The sequence below is a fragment of the Melospiza melodia genome, chromosome 2 (assembly GCF_035770615.1).
Source record: "Melospiza melodia melodia isolate bMelMel2 chromosome 2, bMelMel2.pri, whole genome shotgun sequence".
Taxonomy (NCBI): Eukaryota; Metazoa; Chordata; class Aves; order Passeriformes; family Passerellidae; genus Melospiza; species Melospiza melodia.
Window position 1 is genome coordinate 1506567 of NC_086195.1, and position 15934 is coordinate 1522500.

The 15934-nt window shown below is 52.3% G+C and overlaps 1 protein-coding gene across 1 annotated transcript; it reads right to left on the bottom strand.

The window, feature by feature from the left end:
• Window positions 1-946: 946 nt before the first annotated feature.
• On the bottom strand, window positions 947-9380 carry KCNE1 (potassium voltage-gated channel subfamily E regulatory subunit 1). The gene is made up of 2 exons (XM_063150367.1): window positions 9274-9380; window positions 947-3692 (listed from the first exon to the last, which is right to left on the bottom strand). The coding sequence occupies exon 2, from the start codon at window positions 3652-3654 to the stop codon at window positions 3274-3276; it is 381 nt and encodes a 126-aa protein (XP_063006437.1). The 5' UTR covers window positions 3655-3692; window positions 9274-9380; the 3' UTR covers window positions 947-3273.
• Between the last annotated feature and the right edge of the window lie 6554 nt (window positions 9381-15934).

Consider the following 15934-nt stretch of genomic DNA (forward strand, 5'->3'; position numbering starts at 1 on the left):
TGTGGGCAGGCAGAGATGGGCTTTGAACTGACAGGAGGATTGGGCTGGAGACGGGGCTGGCCCAGGGATCCATTCAGCCACAGCTGCTCTGAGAATTCTATTCCAGGGCCTGCCCACCCTGCCAGGGAACAATTTCCCCCAACATCAAATCCCTTCTCCTGTCACTCCATCTCCTTGTACAAAGTCCCTCTCCAGCCCCTCTGAAGCCCCTTCAGGAACTGGAAATCTTCTGTGAGTTCCCCCTGGAGCTCTGATGATCCACAACATTTCCAGTAGATCCCTAAACCCCAACCCCTCCCTATGCTGTCCATTTTTTTCTCTTCAGACATAAAAGAAAGAAAGGAAAACACATTTATCAGAATGCTCAGGAGAAGGATTCCCAATATTCCATCATTCCCAGGATCCCATCTAATCCTACTTTGAAGCCATTCCCTGGGTGCTGTCCCTGCAGGCCTTGTCCCCAGTCCCACTCCAGCTCTCCTGGAGCCCCTTCAGGCCCTGCCACGGGCTCTGAGCTCTCCCTGCAGCTTCTCCTTCTCCTGGACATTCCCAGCTCTCCCAGCCTGGCTCCAGAGCCCTCAGAGCACCTCCATGGCTTCCTCTGCACTCGCCCCCACACTCCCATGGCCTATTGCAGGCCCACTGTCGCTGCATGGAGCTGGAGGTGCCCCCCAGGCCTGGCTGCCCTGGGCAGGGAGTCGTGCCCAGCTGGCATCGGAGCCAGAAAGGCCCTGGGGGCTGCAAACCCCGGGAGCCAGCTCCAGGAGAGGAATTCCCTGCTGACATTTCGGTGTTTGTGCAGCTCTGGGTGCTCTGGGAGAGGCCCCAGCAGCTGCCTGGCCCTGCTCAATCGGGTGGAGAGAGGGGACGGGTGAGTGGGTGCCCGCTGGGGAGGATCTGCCCCCAGCCTGTGGAACAGGAAAAAAACAACATCTGAGGCCACGAGCAGGGCTTGAAATTCACATTTTATTGCTCTGTACATGTGAAAAAAACAGAGGGGGGGAGAGAACTCCAAGACTGAAAGGTGCAAGGCCATGGTGGGAATCCACCACAGGCACCCAGGGGTGAGGGTGGCGCAGCAAAGCTCTTCTCTTTTTTAATTTCAGTTAAATAAAAAGGCAGAGCTGCTAAAAGGGAAAAAAATGGTGTGCAATTAATGCTGGGCATCACCCTCCTCACAAATAACCCCCCTGGAGCTATGAAAAGAAAATGACCCAAAATCCCTGAAAATACCTGGGGTGGAGGGAGAGCTTCACTCCAAGGGTTTAATGCCATTAAATGTTTCCATGAATTGAAGGTTTTAACTAATTAAAGTGTTTCATGTCATTAAAGGCAATTTTTGGTGCGAGTTTAAGCCAAGTTCAAGGTTCTGGCTCTGTAAATCCTCTCCCGGGGCAAGTCCTAAACAGTGAGGTCCCAAAAGAGCAGAGCCCAAGCTGAGAAATCAACATTTTTCCAGAGCTGGGCTTGGGTTTTCATTCCTCCAGAGGAAAAGGTGTCTGCAATAATTAAGTTGCTGGAGATTTCCCAAGCTGCTCCAGACACCAAAATTGTGGATCTTGTCCTCAGCTTAATGGTAGGCACTATATAAATATCATTTTTAAAAACCAACCCTGAGTTTTGAGTGTCCTGAGTGCTCTGGCAACACAGACACGGCTGGAATATTGCTTGGATGGAAGTGCAGTGCTAAAGAAGTGCCTGGAAAAGGGCTCTGCTGGGATTGCTGCCCTCTCCAAGCTCTCTGCCCTCACCTTGCCTTGGAAGCAGCTGCTCTGCTCCTCTCCCCTGCCTCCCCGACTTCTCTTTCCTCTCCAGCAGCTAAAAATGGGATTTGTGTCTGCAGGGCAGAAATAAAACCCCCACTCCTGCCCAGAGTGTTCCTTCCTTCACCCCAAGCTGGCAGAGCTGTTCTTTTAGGGAGCACAATGCCCAGGGGAGATGGATTTCTCCTCTCGCAGGCAGGGGAATGTTGGTGCCACAGCAGCTGAATTTGGCTGCCCTGTCCCTCCTGTGGAGGAGGAAAAAGGAGGGAAGGGCAGGAAAACCTTCCTGGGTTTTGTGGGGGATCCTTGGATGGGCACCTGGGAGCTGCTCATGGAATCGGAGCTAAGCACAGACAGCACCTCTGGGTGATTAAACAGCAACAATTATGGAATTGCCCTTCCCACAGTGGAAATTCCCTTCCCAACCAGGGGCTGGCACTTGGTGCAATAATTAATTGGGATTGAAATTTGGGAGTGTTCCCCACATCCATGGCACAGAGCCACTCTTTTGCACATGGATTTTGCTGCCAGGATCAAGCCCCATCCATAGGAAGGAAATTAAATTGACATCAAGAGCAGTTTGGCAGACCTGCTAGGAATCAGAATCCTGGAATCACTGAGGTTGGAAAAAGCCTCCAAGATCTTTGAGTCCAGCCCTTAACCCAGCATTGACCATGTCCCCAGTGCCACACCCATCACAGTCACTAAAGTCCCTCCAAAGTCTGTGTTCTTCCATGGAAATATTTTTCAGACAAAAAATTAGGAATCTTTTCCTAATATTTTATCACTAAGAGGGGCCCGATTCTGAAGGAGACAGGTTAGCACAGCACTGTACAATTTATAAAATCATTATTCTAATCTGGACAAAAATATGAAGGAAATCTTTCAGCCGCTGTTTCTTGGGAGAATTTGGTCTTTCTGGAAAACAATTGTCTAAGCCATGCTTGGCAATTAACACCTCTGCCCTGTGTTTGGTTCTAATTAGGCCCTAATTAGGCTCTAATTTCACACCAGCAACACCAAGATTTGCTTTTTGGAGAATCAGAGAGTCAGGGTTGGAAGGGAGATAAAATCCATCCCATTCCCATGGCAGGGACACCTCCCAGTGTCCCAGGCTGCTCCAATCCCAGTGTCCAACCTGGCCTTGGGCACTGCCAGGGATCCAGGGCAGCCCCAGCTGCTCTGGGCACCCTGTGCCAGGGCAGATTCATTCCCAAGATCCCATCCATCCCTGCCCTGTGAGGGATGAGGCCCCGGCTCAGGAGGTGAAGCTGATGAGTCCGTGGTGCTCCGTGTGATTCCCGATGTTGCCTCTCGGCGATTCCCACACGATGGCCATGCCAGGCTCTGGGGCAGCACTGGGATCTCCCAGATCCATCAGCTTCACCAGCACTGCTCCTGCAGCCTGGCCGGCCCCCGTGGCTCTGCACAAGGACCAGCAGCTCCCCGTGCCCGCAGCGGGCACCGCTGGCATCGTCCCCGCGCCGCGCGCCATCCTCGTCCCCTTTCCCTAGGAAGATTTCTCCTCAGGGATACTCCTGGTTGGCTGCTCCACGGCCAGCTGGTTCTCCAGGACACAGCAGAGCTTGTAACTCTCGAGGACCTTGGCCTGGATGTACTCCCTGTCCTTCCTGTGCCAGACATCCGTGGCGATGTAGGTGTTGTAGGGGTCGCGGGGCCCCTCGAGGCGCCGCGCCCGCAGGTTGGTCACCATCACCCCCACGCTGAAGAAGCCAAAGAGCCCCAGCATCAGCAGCACGTAGATGATGGCCAGGCTGTCGCTGGCACTGCTCTCCTGGGGAGCAGCTGAGCTGTTGGAGCGTTCCAGGCACTCCTGGAGCAGTTTGGAGAGGAGCAGGTGCAGGGCCGTGGTGTTCGACAGCGCCAGCATTGGGGATTTCTGTCCTTGGCAATTCTTCCTTCCTTTGGCTGGAAAAGGATAAAAGTCAGGGGGTGGCATCAGATAAATGTCGGATTCAGCTCTTTTCTGACCCAGAGATGGGGTAACTGAGAGGTGTTTTAAAAACCTTTATTCCATTTTCTGTCGCATGAGAAGGGTGAGACAATACAGATGTTATAATTCACAATCAGAAGCCAACTATTTCCTAATTACACTGCACTATAAATGTTTCTTGGCCTACCACCTTTAGCCACACCTTTAGCCCTTAAGTCAATCATCTAAAATTACCCCTCATGGGTCCTACCACATTTTATCTTTCACAGTTCTATCTCTCCAAACTGTCCAGTCTTATTTGCAAGGCCGCCTTTTGAAACATTTTTCTAGCTCCATTTCTCTCTCAGCAATGTCTGTCTATTCCATGGCATTTCTAAGTCAGCATTTCTTATCTCAAGGTTTGCATACAGGTGCACACTGAGAGCTCTCTACAAATCCATTTCTCACATTTACCCCTCTCTCTTCAACAGAAAAATCTTCTTTGATGAATCCCACAGATAGAGGTGGGATTTCCTCTGTCTCCCTTTCCGGGTTCCCCTCCTCAGTGAGGGATTTGAGAGCCTGGTTGTGGTGGCTTCCCACAGCTGTAAATCCACGGGAGCAGCTCAGCAAATCCTCCTCCAGAACACTCAGCCGTTGTTGTGTGGGGATTTGGAGGAGGAAGCGCCTCAGAACCATTCCTAATCCGTGCAGGCTGAAAGGGAGCCCGGGGCAGGGGTGACACCTGTGGCAGGGCACGGTGGCAGCTCAGGGAGCTTTTCCAGGAGCTCTGCGTGGGAGGGAGCTGGGCTGGCAATGACCCTGCAGGAACAGCAGGTACCTGGAGCCTTCCTGGGCTTTGTTTGTGCCTTGCTGGGGGAGGAAAGCTGCACAAGGAGCTGCTGAAACACAGGGACAGAGGCAGGGCTCTGCTCTTGTCCCCAGCGTCCCTCAAGGGGAGAACATTTCCCTGGAGTACTCACAGCCCAGGGAGCACAGCTCCTGCAGGCACGGAGGGGGTCACACGCAGCAATTAATTGTTAATTAATGACCCCTTGTGCTGCTCCTCGCTGTGAACTCTTTATCTGAGCAGTCACGGGTCTGAGGCTGAGAAATTCAGCACAGGGTGGCGAATTCTCATGGAATCATAGAATGGTTTGGGATGGAAGGGAGCTCAGAGCCCACCCAGTGCCACTCCTGCCATGGCAGGGACACCTCCCACTGTGCCAGGTGCTCCAACCTGGAACTGAAGATTACAGGGATGCAGGGATGGAATTCCATGCCAGCCCTGCCCACCCTGCCAGGGAACAATTCCTCATTGCCAAGATCCCACCCAGCCCTGCCCTCTGGCACTGGCAGCCATTCCCTGGGTGCTGTCCCTCCAGCCCTTGGGAATTTTTCTCTCTCCAGCTTTTTGTAGCTCCATCCCAGGCCAGGCTGGACACTGGGGCTGGAGCAGCCTGGGACAGTGGGAGGTGTCCCAGGGGTGGCTCTGGGTGGGCTCTGAGCTCCCTCCCAACCCAAACTAATCTGTGATTCTGGGATTTTATGGCCTGGCCCTGATCCCTGCAGCCGAGGGGTGCCAGAGCTGCCAAAGCCACCCCAGGTTCTGAGCCCAGCTGGGAGGGAGAGCCCAAGGGAGCCTCAGAGAGCCCCTGGTGCCTCCCTGGCAGCTGAGGCCATGGGAATGTCCCAGCAGAGCTGCAGGGTGGCTCTGGGCTCCAAACACAGGGAATGGCAGCTGGGTCTGGCTCCTCATGGAGCTGTGGGGGTGCCAGGGCTGACTGGCACCCCCTGACTGGCAGTGGCTGCTCCCCAGCAAAGGCACAGCACAGGGCTTGTGTGCTCCAGAGGGGCTGGATCCTGACCCCAGAGCTGGATAATGATCCCAGAGCTGGATCCTGACCCCAGAGCTGGATAATGATCCCAGAGCTGGATAATGATCCCAGAGCTGGATCATGGTCCCAGAGCTGGATAATGATCCCACAGCTGGATCCTGACCCCAGAGCTGGATAATGATCCCAGAGCTGGATAATGATCCCAGAGCCTGGATAATGATCCCAGAGCTGGATAATGATCCCAGAGCTGGATCATGGTCCCAGAGCTGGATAATGATCCCACAGCTGGATCCTGACCCCAGAGCTGGATAATGATCCCAGAGCTGGATAATGATCCCAGAGCTGGATAATGATCCCAGAGCTGGATAATGATCCCACAGCTGGATAATGATCCCAGAGCTGGATCCTGATCCCAGAGCTGGATAATGATCCCAGAGCTGGATAATGATCCCAGAGCTGGATAATGATCCCAGAGCTGGGATCCTGACCCCAGAGCTGGATAATGATCCCACAGCTGGATAATGATCCCAGAGCTGGATAATGATCCCACAGCTGGATAATGATCCCAGAGCTGGATAATGATCCCAGAGCTGGATAATGATCCCAGAGCTGGATCCTGATCCCAGAGCTGGATAATGATCCCACAGCCTGGATCCTGCTCCTTGAACCTGGAATCTGCTCCCTGAACATGGATCCTGATCCCACAGCCTGGATCCTGATCCCACAGACTGGATCCTGCTCCTTGAACCTGGATCCTGCTTCTTGACCCTGGATCCTGCTCCCACAGCCTGGATCCTGTTCATTGAAACTGGATCCTGCTTCTTGACCCTGGATCCTGATCCCAGAGCCTGGATCCTGCTCCCTGTGGAGGGCACCCAGCCCAGTGGGCACCTTCAGCTCCAGCCCAGCCCTCCCTGCCCTGTCTGGGCTGTGCTGATCTCCAGGTGCTGCCAGAGGCTGCTGCTGCCACCAGGGTTTAAATGGGAAAAGGGAATTTTCTGTCCTGGAATGCACCTAAAATCTGTGACACACAGCTTTGGAGCTCAACAGGAATTTTGTCCTCGAGCATTGGGAGCTGCTGCAGAGAGCCCAGAGGAGGCTCCAGGATGGGCAGAGGATGGAGCAGCTCTGCTGGCAGGAAAGGCTGGCACAGCTGGCATTGTTCACCTGCACAGGAGAAGCTTTGGGCTGAGCTCAGGGTGGCCTTGCAGGGCCTGGAGGAGCCCCAGGAAAGCTGGAGAGAGACAATTGCCAGGGGATGCAGGGACAGCACCCAGGGAATGGCTCCACACTGGCAGATTTCCATTCCAGTCCCCTCATTTCCCTGTGATAGAAATGAGGGGCTGGGATGGAATTCCATCCCTGGATCCCTGGCAGTGCCCAAGGCCAGGCTGGACACTGGGGACAGTGGGAGGTGTCCCAGGGGTGGCACTGGGTGGCTTTGAGGACCCTCCCAGCCCAAACCATTCCAGGATTCCATAAAAACTGACTCTTGGCTGCCTCTATTTCTCCTCCCGGCTGAGGTTTCAATGTAATTTCTATCACACAATCAGAGCTGGATGTGCAGTGACAGATTTTAGCAGCGTTTTCTCAGCTCTCCCACATCAGAGCACCCCTATTTCCATTTCCACCAAGCAAACATCTCCAACCCTCTTTCCTGTTGCTGCCAAAAGCATCAGCAGCCAGCCCCAGAAACCCAGGCAGCTTAGAGCAACATCACCTTTAGAAAACACAGCTCTGTCTGCATTTCCTGTGGTTTGATGACACAGAAATAAATCCTGTGCCACTCTCAGAGCAAAAACCAGCGCAGCACATCACCCACCTCCCAGACTCTCTGCCTCCCAAACGTCCTGGTGCTCCTGCAGGGCCATGAAGGATGCAGTGACCTCCCTGGCTCGTTTCCCTGCCATTCCTCCAGGGATGAGTGGCTGTGACACCGTCCCCATTGCACAAGGGCGCCCCATTTCCTCACCCCGCTGCCGGGAATTTGGCAACGCAGGGCAGCATCCAGGGCACTGCTCCTGCCCCAGCTGCCAGGGATCTGCAGCTCTGGGCTCTGCAAACGCCTCCTGCAGCCCCCACCCGGCTGGCAGAGCCCCTCCTGCCTGCCCTGGCCCGTCCTGCCCTGCCCACCTGGGCAGCACCACCACGGCTCCTGGCGTGGCTTTGATCCAAGAGCAGCGCCTGTGCAGGGGGGGGGGGCACGGAATTGTCCCCAGATCTCACTGGGTTGTCCCCAAACCCCCACTGAATTGTCCCCAAACCCCCACTTTTCTCTGCTCACAAGCCAAAAATTCAGTTCTCTTGCAATAGCATGTAGACAACAGCATATAGATGTCCCATCCCATTATCCCATCCCATCCCAATCTCTCCCACCCCGTCCCAAGCTGAAGATGAATCCAACCCCATCCCATCAATCCCATCCCAACCCATCCCATCCAACCCCATTGGGCACTGAATTGTCCCCAGACCCCCAGTGAGTTGTCCCCAACCCCCACTTTTCTTTGCTCACAATCTTTTATTACAATAGTATATAGATTTCCCATCCCCTCCCATTATCCCATCCCAGTCTCAATCCAATCCCATCCATCCCAATCTATCCCATCCCATCCCATCCCAGTCTCAATCCAATCCCATCCATCCCAGTCTCAATCCAATCCCATCCATCCCAATCTATCCCATCCCATCCCATCCCATCCCATCCCATCCCATCCCATCCCATCCCATCCCATCCCATCCCATCCCATCCCATCCCATCCCATCCCATCCCATCCCATCCCATCCCATCCCTAGCTGAAGATGAATCCTATCCCATCCCATCAATCCCATCCAACCTCACTGAGCATGGGGCACTGAATTGTCCCCAAATCCCACTGAACTGTCCCCAAAGCCCCGCTGAACTGTCCCCAAACCCCCACTGAACTGTCCCCAAACCCCCACTTTTCTCTGCTCACAAGGCAGAAATTCAGATTTCTTGTACACAGCATGTAGATAACAGCATATAGATATCCCACCCCATCATCCCATCCCATCCCATCCCAATCTCCCCCATCCCATCCCATACTAAGCTGAATACAAGTCCAACCCCATCCCATCAATCCCATCCAACCTCACTGGGCACCGAATTGTCCCCAGACCCCCACTGAATTGTCCCCAAACCCCCAGTTTTCTCTGCTCACAAGGCAGAAATTCAGATTTCTTGCAATAGCGTGTAGATAACAGCACATAGATATCCCATCCCATTACCCCATTCCAAGCTGAAGATGAATCGAACCCCATCCCATCAATCCCATCCCAATCCATCCCATCCAACCCCACTGGGCACCGAATTGTCCCAAACCCCCACTGAACTGTCCCCAAACCCCCACTGAACTGTCCCCAAACCCCCACTTTTCGCTGCCCACAAGCCAGAAATCCATTTTCGCGCACACAGCCCGCAGATATCCCGCTATTCCAGGGTGGAACCCCATCCCTGCTCCCCAGTCCCACCCATCCCAGAGAATCCTGGGCTGCAGCAGCCCCGGGGAGCGAACCCAGCACGGCTGGAGCAGCAGCCAAACCCCGGCAGGGCAGCCTGGCTCTGTTCCTCCATCGGTTCAGCCCTGCTGAGCTCCGGGCACATTCCCATTTCCCCAGCCCTGCTGAGCTCCGGGCTCATTCCCCTTTCCCCAGCCCTGCTGAGCTCCGGGCTCATTCCCATTTCCCCAGCCCCGCTCCCGTCCCGGCTGCCCGCACACACCTGGCGGGCTCCAGGTGTGGGCACGGAGGAGATGCCACCCTGGGCTGGCTCTGGCTGCTGCTGCTGCTGCTGCCACCAGCCCCGTGTCACTGTCCCGTCCTGGCACGGCGAGCAGGGAAAAGCCGGGCTGGGAGGAGGAGGAGGAGGAGGAGGAGGAGGAGGAGGGAAGGAGGGAGGGCAGCAGAGCCGTGCCCGGGCAGGTGCCCAGGTGGGAGGTGCTGAGGGGGCACCGCAGCTCCTGGCATGGCAGATGCGCAGCCAGGGCAGCACGGGAGAGAGGGAACTGTGGAATTGCTGTGTGGGAATGACCCAGAGGGATCCCCCGGTGCCAGCCCAGAGCCCACCAAGCCCAGCCTGGGCATCCCTGGCAGCTCCTGGAGCTGTGGCAGCCTCGGGGCCGTGCCCATTCCCTGGGCAGTGCCAGCACCCTCTGGGCAAGAACCTTGCCCTGAAACCCAACCTAAATCCCTGCAGGCCCAGCCCCAGCCCTCCCTGGGTGCTGCTCCGAGCTCAGGCTGCTCCAGGGGGGCTCCGGGGCTGGGACATGCCCAGAGCGGCTGCCCTGGCCCCTGGCACTCCCCCCGCTCCATCCTCCTGGAATATTGCACATTTTGGGCTGGCCGGAGGAAGCGGGGTCATTTCAGGGCTGCCCTCAAACACCTCCCTGGAGGGAGCATTGACTCCCTGCAGCCAGCCCCAAAACCTCAAAAACCACCCCCAAAACCTCAAAAACCACCCCAAATCTCACCCTGTGCTTCCCACGGGAGGGAGAAGCTCTGTGGTCACCACTGAGCCACAGGGGGTTCACCAGAGCCCACCTGGGAGCTACAAAATGAAATTATCAGCATGGAAAGATGCTTTGAGCTCCTTCAGAGGATGCTGCTGCTGTGGGGTGACATCCCCTCAGCATTCCCATCCTGTGGGGTGACATCCCCTCAGCATTCCCATCCATCCTGTGGGGTGACCTCCCCTCAGCATTCCCATCCATGGGGTGACATCCCCCCAGCATTCCCATCCATCCATGGGGTGACATCCCTTCAGCATTCCCATCCCTCCATGGGGTGACATCCCCCCAGTATTCCCATCCATGGGGTGACATCCCCTCAGCATTCCCATCCTGTGGGGTGACATCCCCTCAGCATTCCCATCCCACGGGGTGACATCCCCTCAGCATTCCCATCCTGTGGGGTGACATCCCCTCAGCATTCCCATCCATGGGGTGACATCCTCTCAGCATTCCCATCCCATCCATCCATGCGGTTACATCCCCCCAGCATTCCCATCCATCCATGGGGTGACATCCCCTCAGCATTCCCATCCATGGGGTGACATCCCCTCAGCATTCCCATCCATCCATGGGGTGACATCCCCTCAGCATTCCCATCCATGGGGTGACATCCCCTCAGCATTCCTGTCCATCTATGGGGTGACATCCCCTCAGCATTCCCATCCCATCCATCCATGGGGTGACATCCCCTCAGCATTCCCATCCATCCACGGGGTGACATCCTCTCAGCATTCCTGGGGTAGGACACATCCCAGCCCATCCCATCCCATCCCATGGCCCTGGCGGGGACAGTGGCCCCCAGACCCTCATCAGCTGCAGTAAACAGGGATGGGATTTATGGGATTTATGGGATGAGATGGGATGGGATGGATAGGATTGGATTGGATGGGATTGGACTGAGACTGGCATTGGGATTGGGATTGGGATTGGATTGATGGGATGTGGTTGGATGGGATGGAATCCCTGGGATGGGATGGGTTGGGATGGGATCGATGGGATGGAGTTGGATTCATATTCAATTTGGGATGGATGGGATTGGATTGAGATTGGGATGGGATTTATGGGGTGGGATGGGTTGGGATGGGGTGACATGGGGTTGGATTGAGATTGGGATGGATTGGATGGAGAATGGGATGGGGATGGGGTGGGATAAAAGGGGATGGGATTGGATCAGATTCAGATTGGGATGGGATGGGTTGGGAGGGATTGGGATGGATGGGATGGGATTGGATTGAGGTTGGGATTGGCATGGGTGGGATGGGACAGTGGGATGGGATAATGGTATGGGATGGGATGGGATGGGATGGGATGGCTCCTCCTGTCCTGACACTCTTTGGCAGCTGCTGTTGCCTGGGCAGCAGCTGGAGAGAGGAATTGAGGTGGTGATGGAGGCATCAATTCAAACAAATGGATGAAAATGTCCCAGCATTTCCTTGCTGCCCACTTTCCCAGAGCTTTATTGCATTTTCCCTCAGGGTGAGGACGCAGCCCCTGCTTCCCCTGCCCGAGCTGTTGCTGCATCTCAGTGAGGGAGCAGCCTGTGGGATTCGTTTCCCACACTGACCCAAATCTCTGCTGCAATCTGCCTTTCTGCCTCAGTTTCCCCCTCCAGAGCAGCCCAGCTCAGTTCTCCCCTGGGTGTGATGGTGTTTGCAGGGGTCCCAGGATGAGGGAAAAGATGAGAATGTTGACTCCATGTTTCAGAAGGCTGATTTATTATTTTATGATTTATATTACATTAAAACTATACTAAAAGAATAGAAGAAAGGATTTCATCAGAAGGCTGGCTAAGAATAGAAAAAGAAAGAATGATAACAAAGGCTTGTGGCTCGGATTCTGTGTCCCAGCCAGATGACTGTGATTGGCCATTAATCAGAAACAACCACATGAGACCAATCCCAGATGAACCTGTTGCATTCCACAGCAGCAGATAATCAATCAATGTTTACATTTTGTTCCTGAGGCCTCCCAGCTTCTCAGGAGGAAAAATCCTAAGGAAAGGATTTTCATAAAAGATGTCTGCCACACCTGGGAACCTGGAGCAGGATCTGAGCCTCTTGCTTTCACAGCGCCCAGGGAATTCCCCCTTCGAGATGAATTTTAAAGCCTGGCACAGGAGCTGGGGGGCCAAGGAAGAGGGAGAAGCTGAAGGGGTGGCCCAGGCTCAGGAGGAGTCACAGGGGGGCAGATTCCCTTCCCCAGAACACTTTGAGGCCAAGCACGGCCACCAAAACCCTGGGATGCGAGGAAATGTTGTGGCTGAATGTGTCAGCTCCCCAAATGGCTGAAAGGCGCCCCAGAGTTTAACCCAGCCCGGGAGCGTCACCAGGAAAATCGGCTGGTAGGATGGGCCAGGGCTGATGAAGGAAAGTGCACTTGTGGATAGATCCATTTGAGGAGATAAATGGGTAAAATCAGCAATGCAGGAGGCTCAGAAATGGGGTTAGGGCAGCAAAGGCTCCCTCTGGGGTGGCCACGGTGAGCTGGAGCCAGGACAGATCCACGAGGGACGAGGAGGAAGAGGAGGAGGAGGGTGTGGGTGGTCAGGCACAGCACAGCCAGGCCCTGCTTCCTCCTCACGGGGGAAATGTGGGACAAAATCTGCTCCTGTCACTGCCTGGGCCAGCCTGACTCTTCCCTGAACGCCTGGGAAAGGGATGTGGGACAGGAGCAAGGACCTGGGGTGGCGGATGTGACAAGTGCATGTCAGATGGCTCTGGGCAGGTATTTACTGCATGTATTTCGTTGTATTGATTAGTAGTGCCGTATTAACATTTTAATAATTATATTTATATTTATAATTATTATATGTACTATATCATATCTAATATAATTATTAATAATTATATAAAATCTATTAAATATGTATTTTATATATAAATTTATATTTCTATATACATCTATATTTCTATATAAATATATAATATTTATATATTTTATATATGTATATATAAATATATACATATATAAATATATACATATATAAATATATATGTATATATATAATTATTTATATAATTACATTATTATATATAATTATAATTCATATATAATAATTAATTATATATATTATATTATAATAATTATAATTATAATCATAATTATAATTATAATTATAATTATCATTATATATTATGATTATTATAATATACTAATTATAATTATATATAATTATAATTATAAATATTATAATATAATTAATAATATATAATTATATATTTTATATAGTTATAATTTTATATAATAATTAATTATTTATGAATTATTATGTGTAATAATTTTATATATAATCAATTATTATATATAATATATTATAATTATGTATAATAATTACATCTATATTTATAACATTTTAATTTTATTAGGATGGTAAATGCAGTTTTGTAGTTAAAAGGTTACTTTTGTAGTTAAAATAGGAACTATGTATGTGGGATATATTTTTAAGAAAGGAATGAGGTACTCACACCAGACAGCAGCCACAGGACACCTGAATCTTTCAGAGAAAGAGAATTTATTGCCCCATTATCAGAAGAAATGAACTTCTTCCTGCCTCACTCTGCTCTGGAGACACTGTAATGATTCAGAGGAAGGAGCTGACACTGCCCAGCCAGAATCCTGTGTGTGAATGGAATTTATGCATCATGGATGAGCTGTATGAATATGCAACAGGTTATTGTTGTTAAGGGTTAATCCTCTGTTATCGTGGGGCCTTTTCCAGGCTTATTTTGCCCAGAAAAGGTGCCTGGACTGTCTGTAACTCTTTGTTTTTATTGTCTCATATTGTCCTAATCCAAATTGTCCAAATTATTATTACTCTGATTGTATTGCTAATTTTATAACCAGATCCGGAATTCAGCCCAGGGAGGAGCTGGAGCTGCTGCAGAGAGCCCAGAGGAGGCTCCAGGATGGGCAGAGGGATGGAGCAGCTCTGCTGGCAGGAAAGGCTGGCACAGCTGGCATTGTTCACCTGCACAGGAGAAGCTTTGGGCTGAGCTCAGGGTGGCCTTGCAGGGCCTGGAGGAGCCCCAGGAAAGCTGGAGAGAGACAACTGCCAGGGGATGCAGGGACAGCACACAGGGAATGGCTCCACACTGAAAAATTACAGGTTTAGATCAGATAATTAGGAACAATTTCCTCCCTGGTGGGGTGGGCAGGGGCTGGGATGGAATTCCCAGAGCAGCTGGGGCTGCCCCTGCATCCCTGGCATGTTCAGTTCCAGGCTGGACACTGGGGCTGGAGCAGCCTGGGACAGTGGGAGGTGTCCCTGCCATGGAGTAGGATGATCTTTAAGGTCTTTCCCAAACCTTTTAGGCCATTTTCATTCATTCTCTGGGATCTCAGAGCCTGTGTGGGTCCCAGTCCCAGCAGTGTCACCTCCGGCCCAGGCAGGGCTGTGTCCCCACCAGAGCAGATCCATTGTTCCAGAAGCAAATCTGTAACTTCTATTTGACTTTGGGGGCACCTGAGAGCACCTGTGACTGGGAGATTATTATTTAATATATTTTTAAAGAGCTCCAACCCGGTGTAGGAGTCCTCTGTGCCCTCCTGGATCTGTCAGTGGCCACAGATTTCATTTTGCCAGGTCAATGACGAGCTGTGGAGTGATGGGACCCCTCAGGAAGTTTTCTCTGCAAGGTGACAAAGGACATTTCCCAGCACAGGGTCTTGCAGATCTCTTGAAACTGCATTCCTGGAAGCCTTTGGGTTTTAAATCAGCCTCATTTTTATTTTGAGGAAAGAAATACTGAAATAAGAATGGGGAGCAGACACTTTGAAGTTTAAATACACTTTGAAGTGTATTTGACTTTAAAGTTAAAATACATTTTATTCTTGCAATGCATTTTCCCTTTTCCTTGAAAAGCTGCTGCTGTCGCCCTTGTACAGGAACAAATGAGTCTAAAATGTTTCTGTCCAAGTCTTCATCTGTGGCATGGTCACCTCTGAAAATCAGGGGGAAGGAGCAGAGCTGTACAAACCCTCCCTGGCAGAGCTCTCTGGGCTCCTGAGCAAGAGGGAGGGAGAAATAACTCGGAATTCATTGGATATTTCAGAATTCATTCAATATTTCAGAATTAATTCAGGAATAATTTGGTTTCTGGCCCCACAGTGCCCCGAGCTGGGCCCAGCTCTGCCCCCTTGGCCCAGCCCAGGGGACAGGAGGTGCCCAGGCCCTTCTCCAGCTCCATCCCCACCCCAGGAGTGTCCCCCCATCAGAGAGCTCTGCTGCCAAAGCCCTTGGCCAGCCCCTTTGGGATCTGGCACCTCCAGCTCAGCCCAAACCCTGCAGAGACCATTTGGGATTGAGGTTTCCCAAGGATGGAAAATCCTACAAAGGATGGCCAAGAGGGGGACATAATTCACCTGCTGCTATCCCAGCATTAATACAATTAATTAATTAATTACAACCCCAAAGCCCTAAAAACACGGGATTGGAGCACCTGGTGCCCCTCTTTGCACGATCTCTGCCAGGATCCAGAGCTTCCCTTGGCAGCAGCAGCGAGGCCACGGCTCAGGGATGCAGGAAATGCACTGGAGCTGGGGGATTTCCTGCAGCTGGGAAAGCTGCCTGCACTCTGCAGCCTGCCTCTGAAATGCAGTTTAGAGTGGAGGAAAAAACCAAACAGTGTTAAATTAAAAATGTGCTGGTGGCTGCAGCTTTGGAGGGGGATGGATGGGGAGGCTTCCGACCCTCAGAGCCACTGAATCCCATTAAATTCAGGAATTTAATGCTGGAATTCCTGTCCTGCAGAGGAGCTCTGAGCCCTCAGCTGAGGCACAGGGACTGGAGAGTTGGTTTTTGGTGGGGATGGTTCAGACGGGGCACCACCAATCGCCACTCGCAGATTCAGTGATCAGAAAGAGGAAATTTGGATT

Bases quoted from the DNA above. Each gene is read 5' to 3' on its own strand.
- KCNE1 (XM_063150367.1), bottom strand. From the start codon at position 3,654: ATGCTGGCGCTGTCGAACACCACGGCCCTGCACCTGCTCCTCTCCAAA.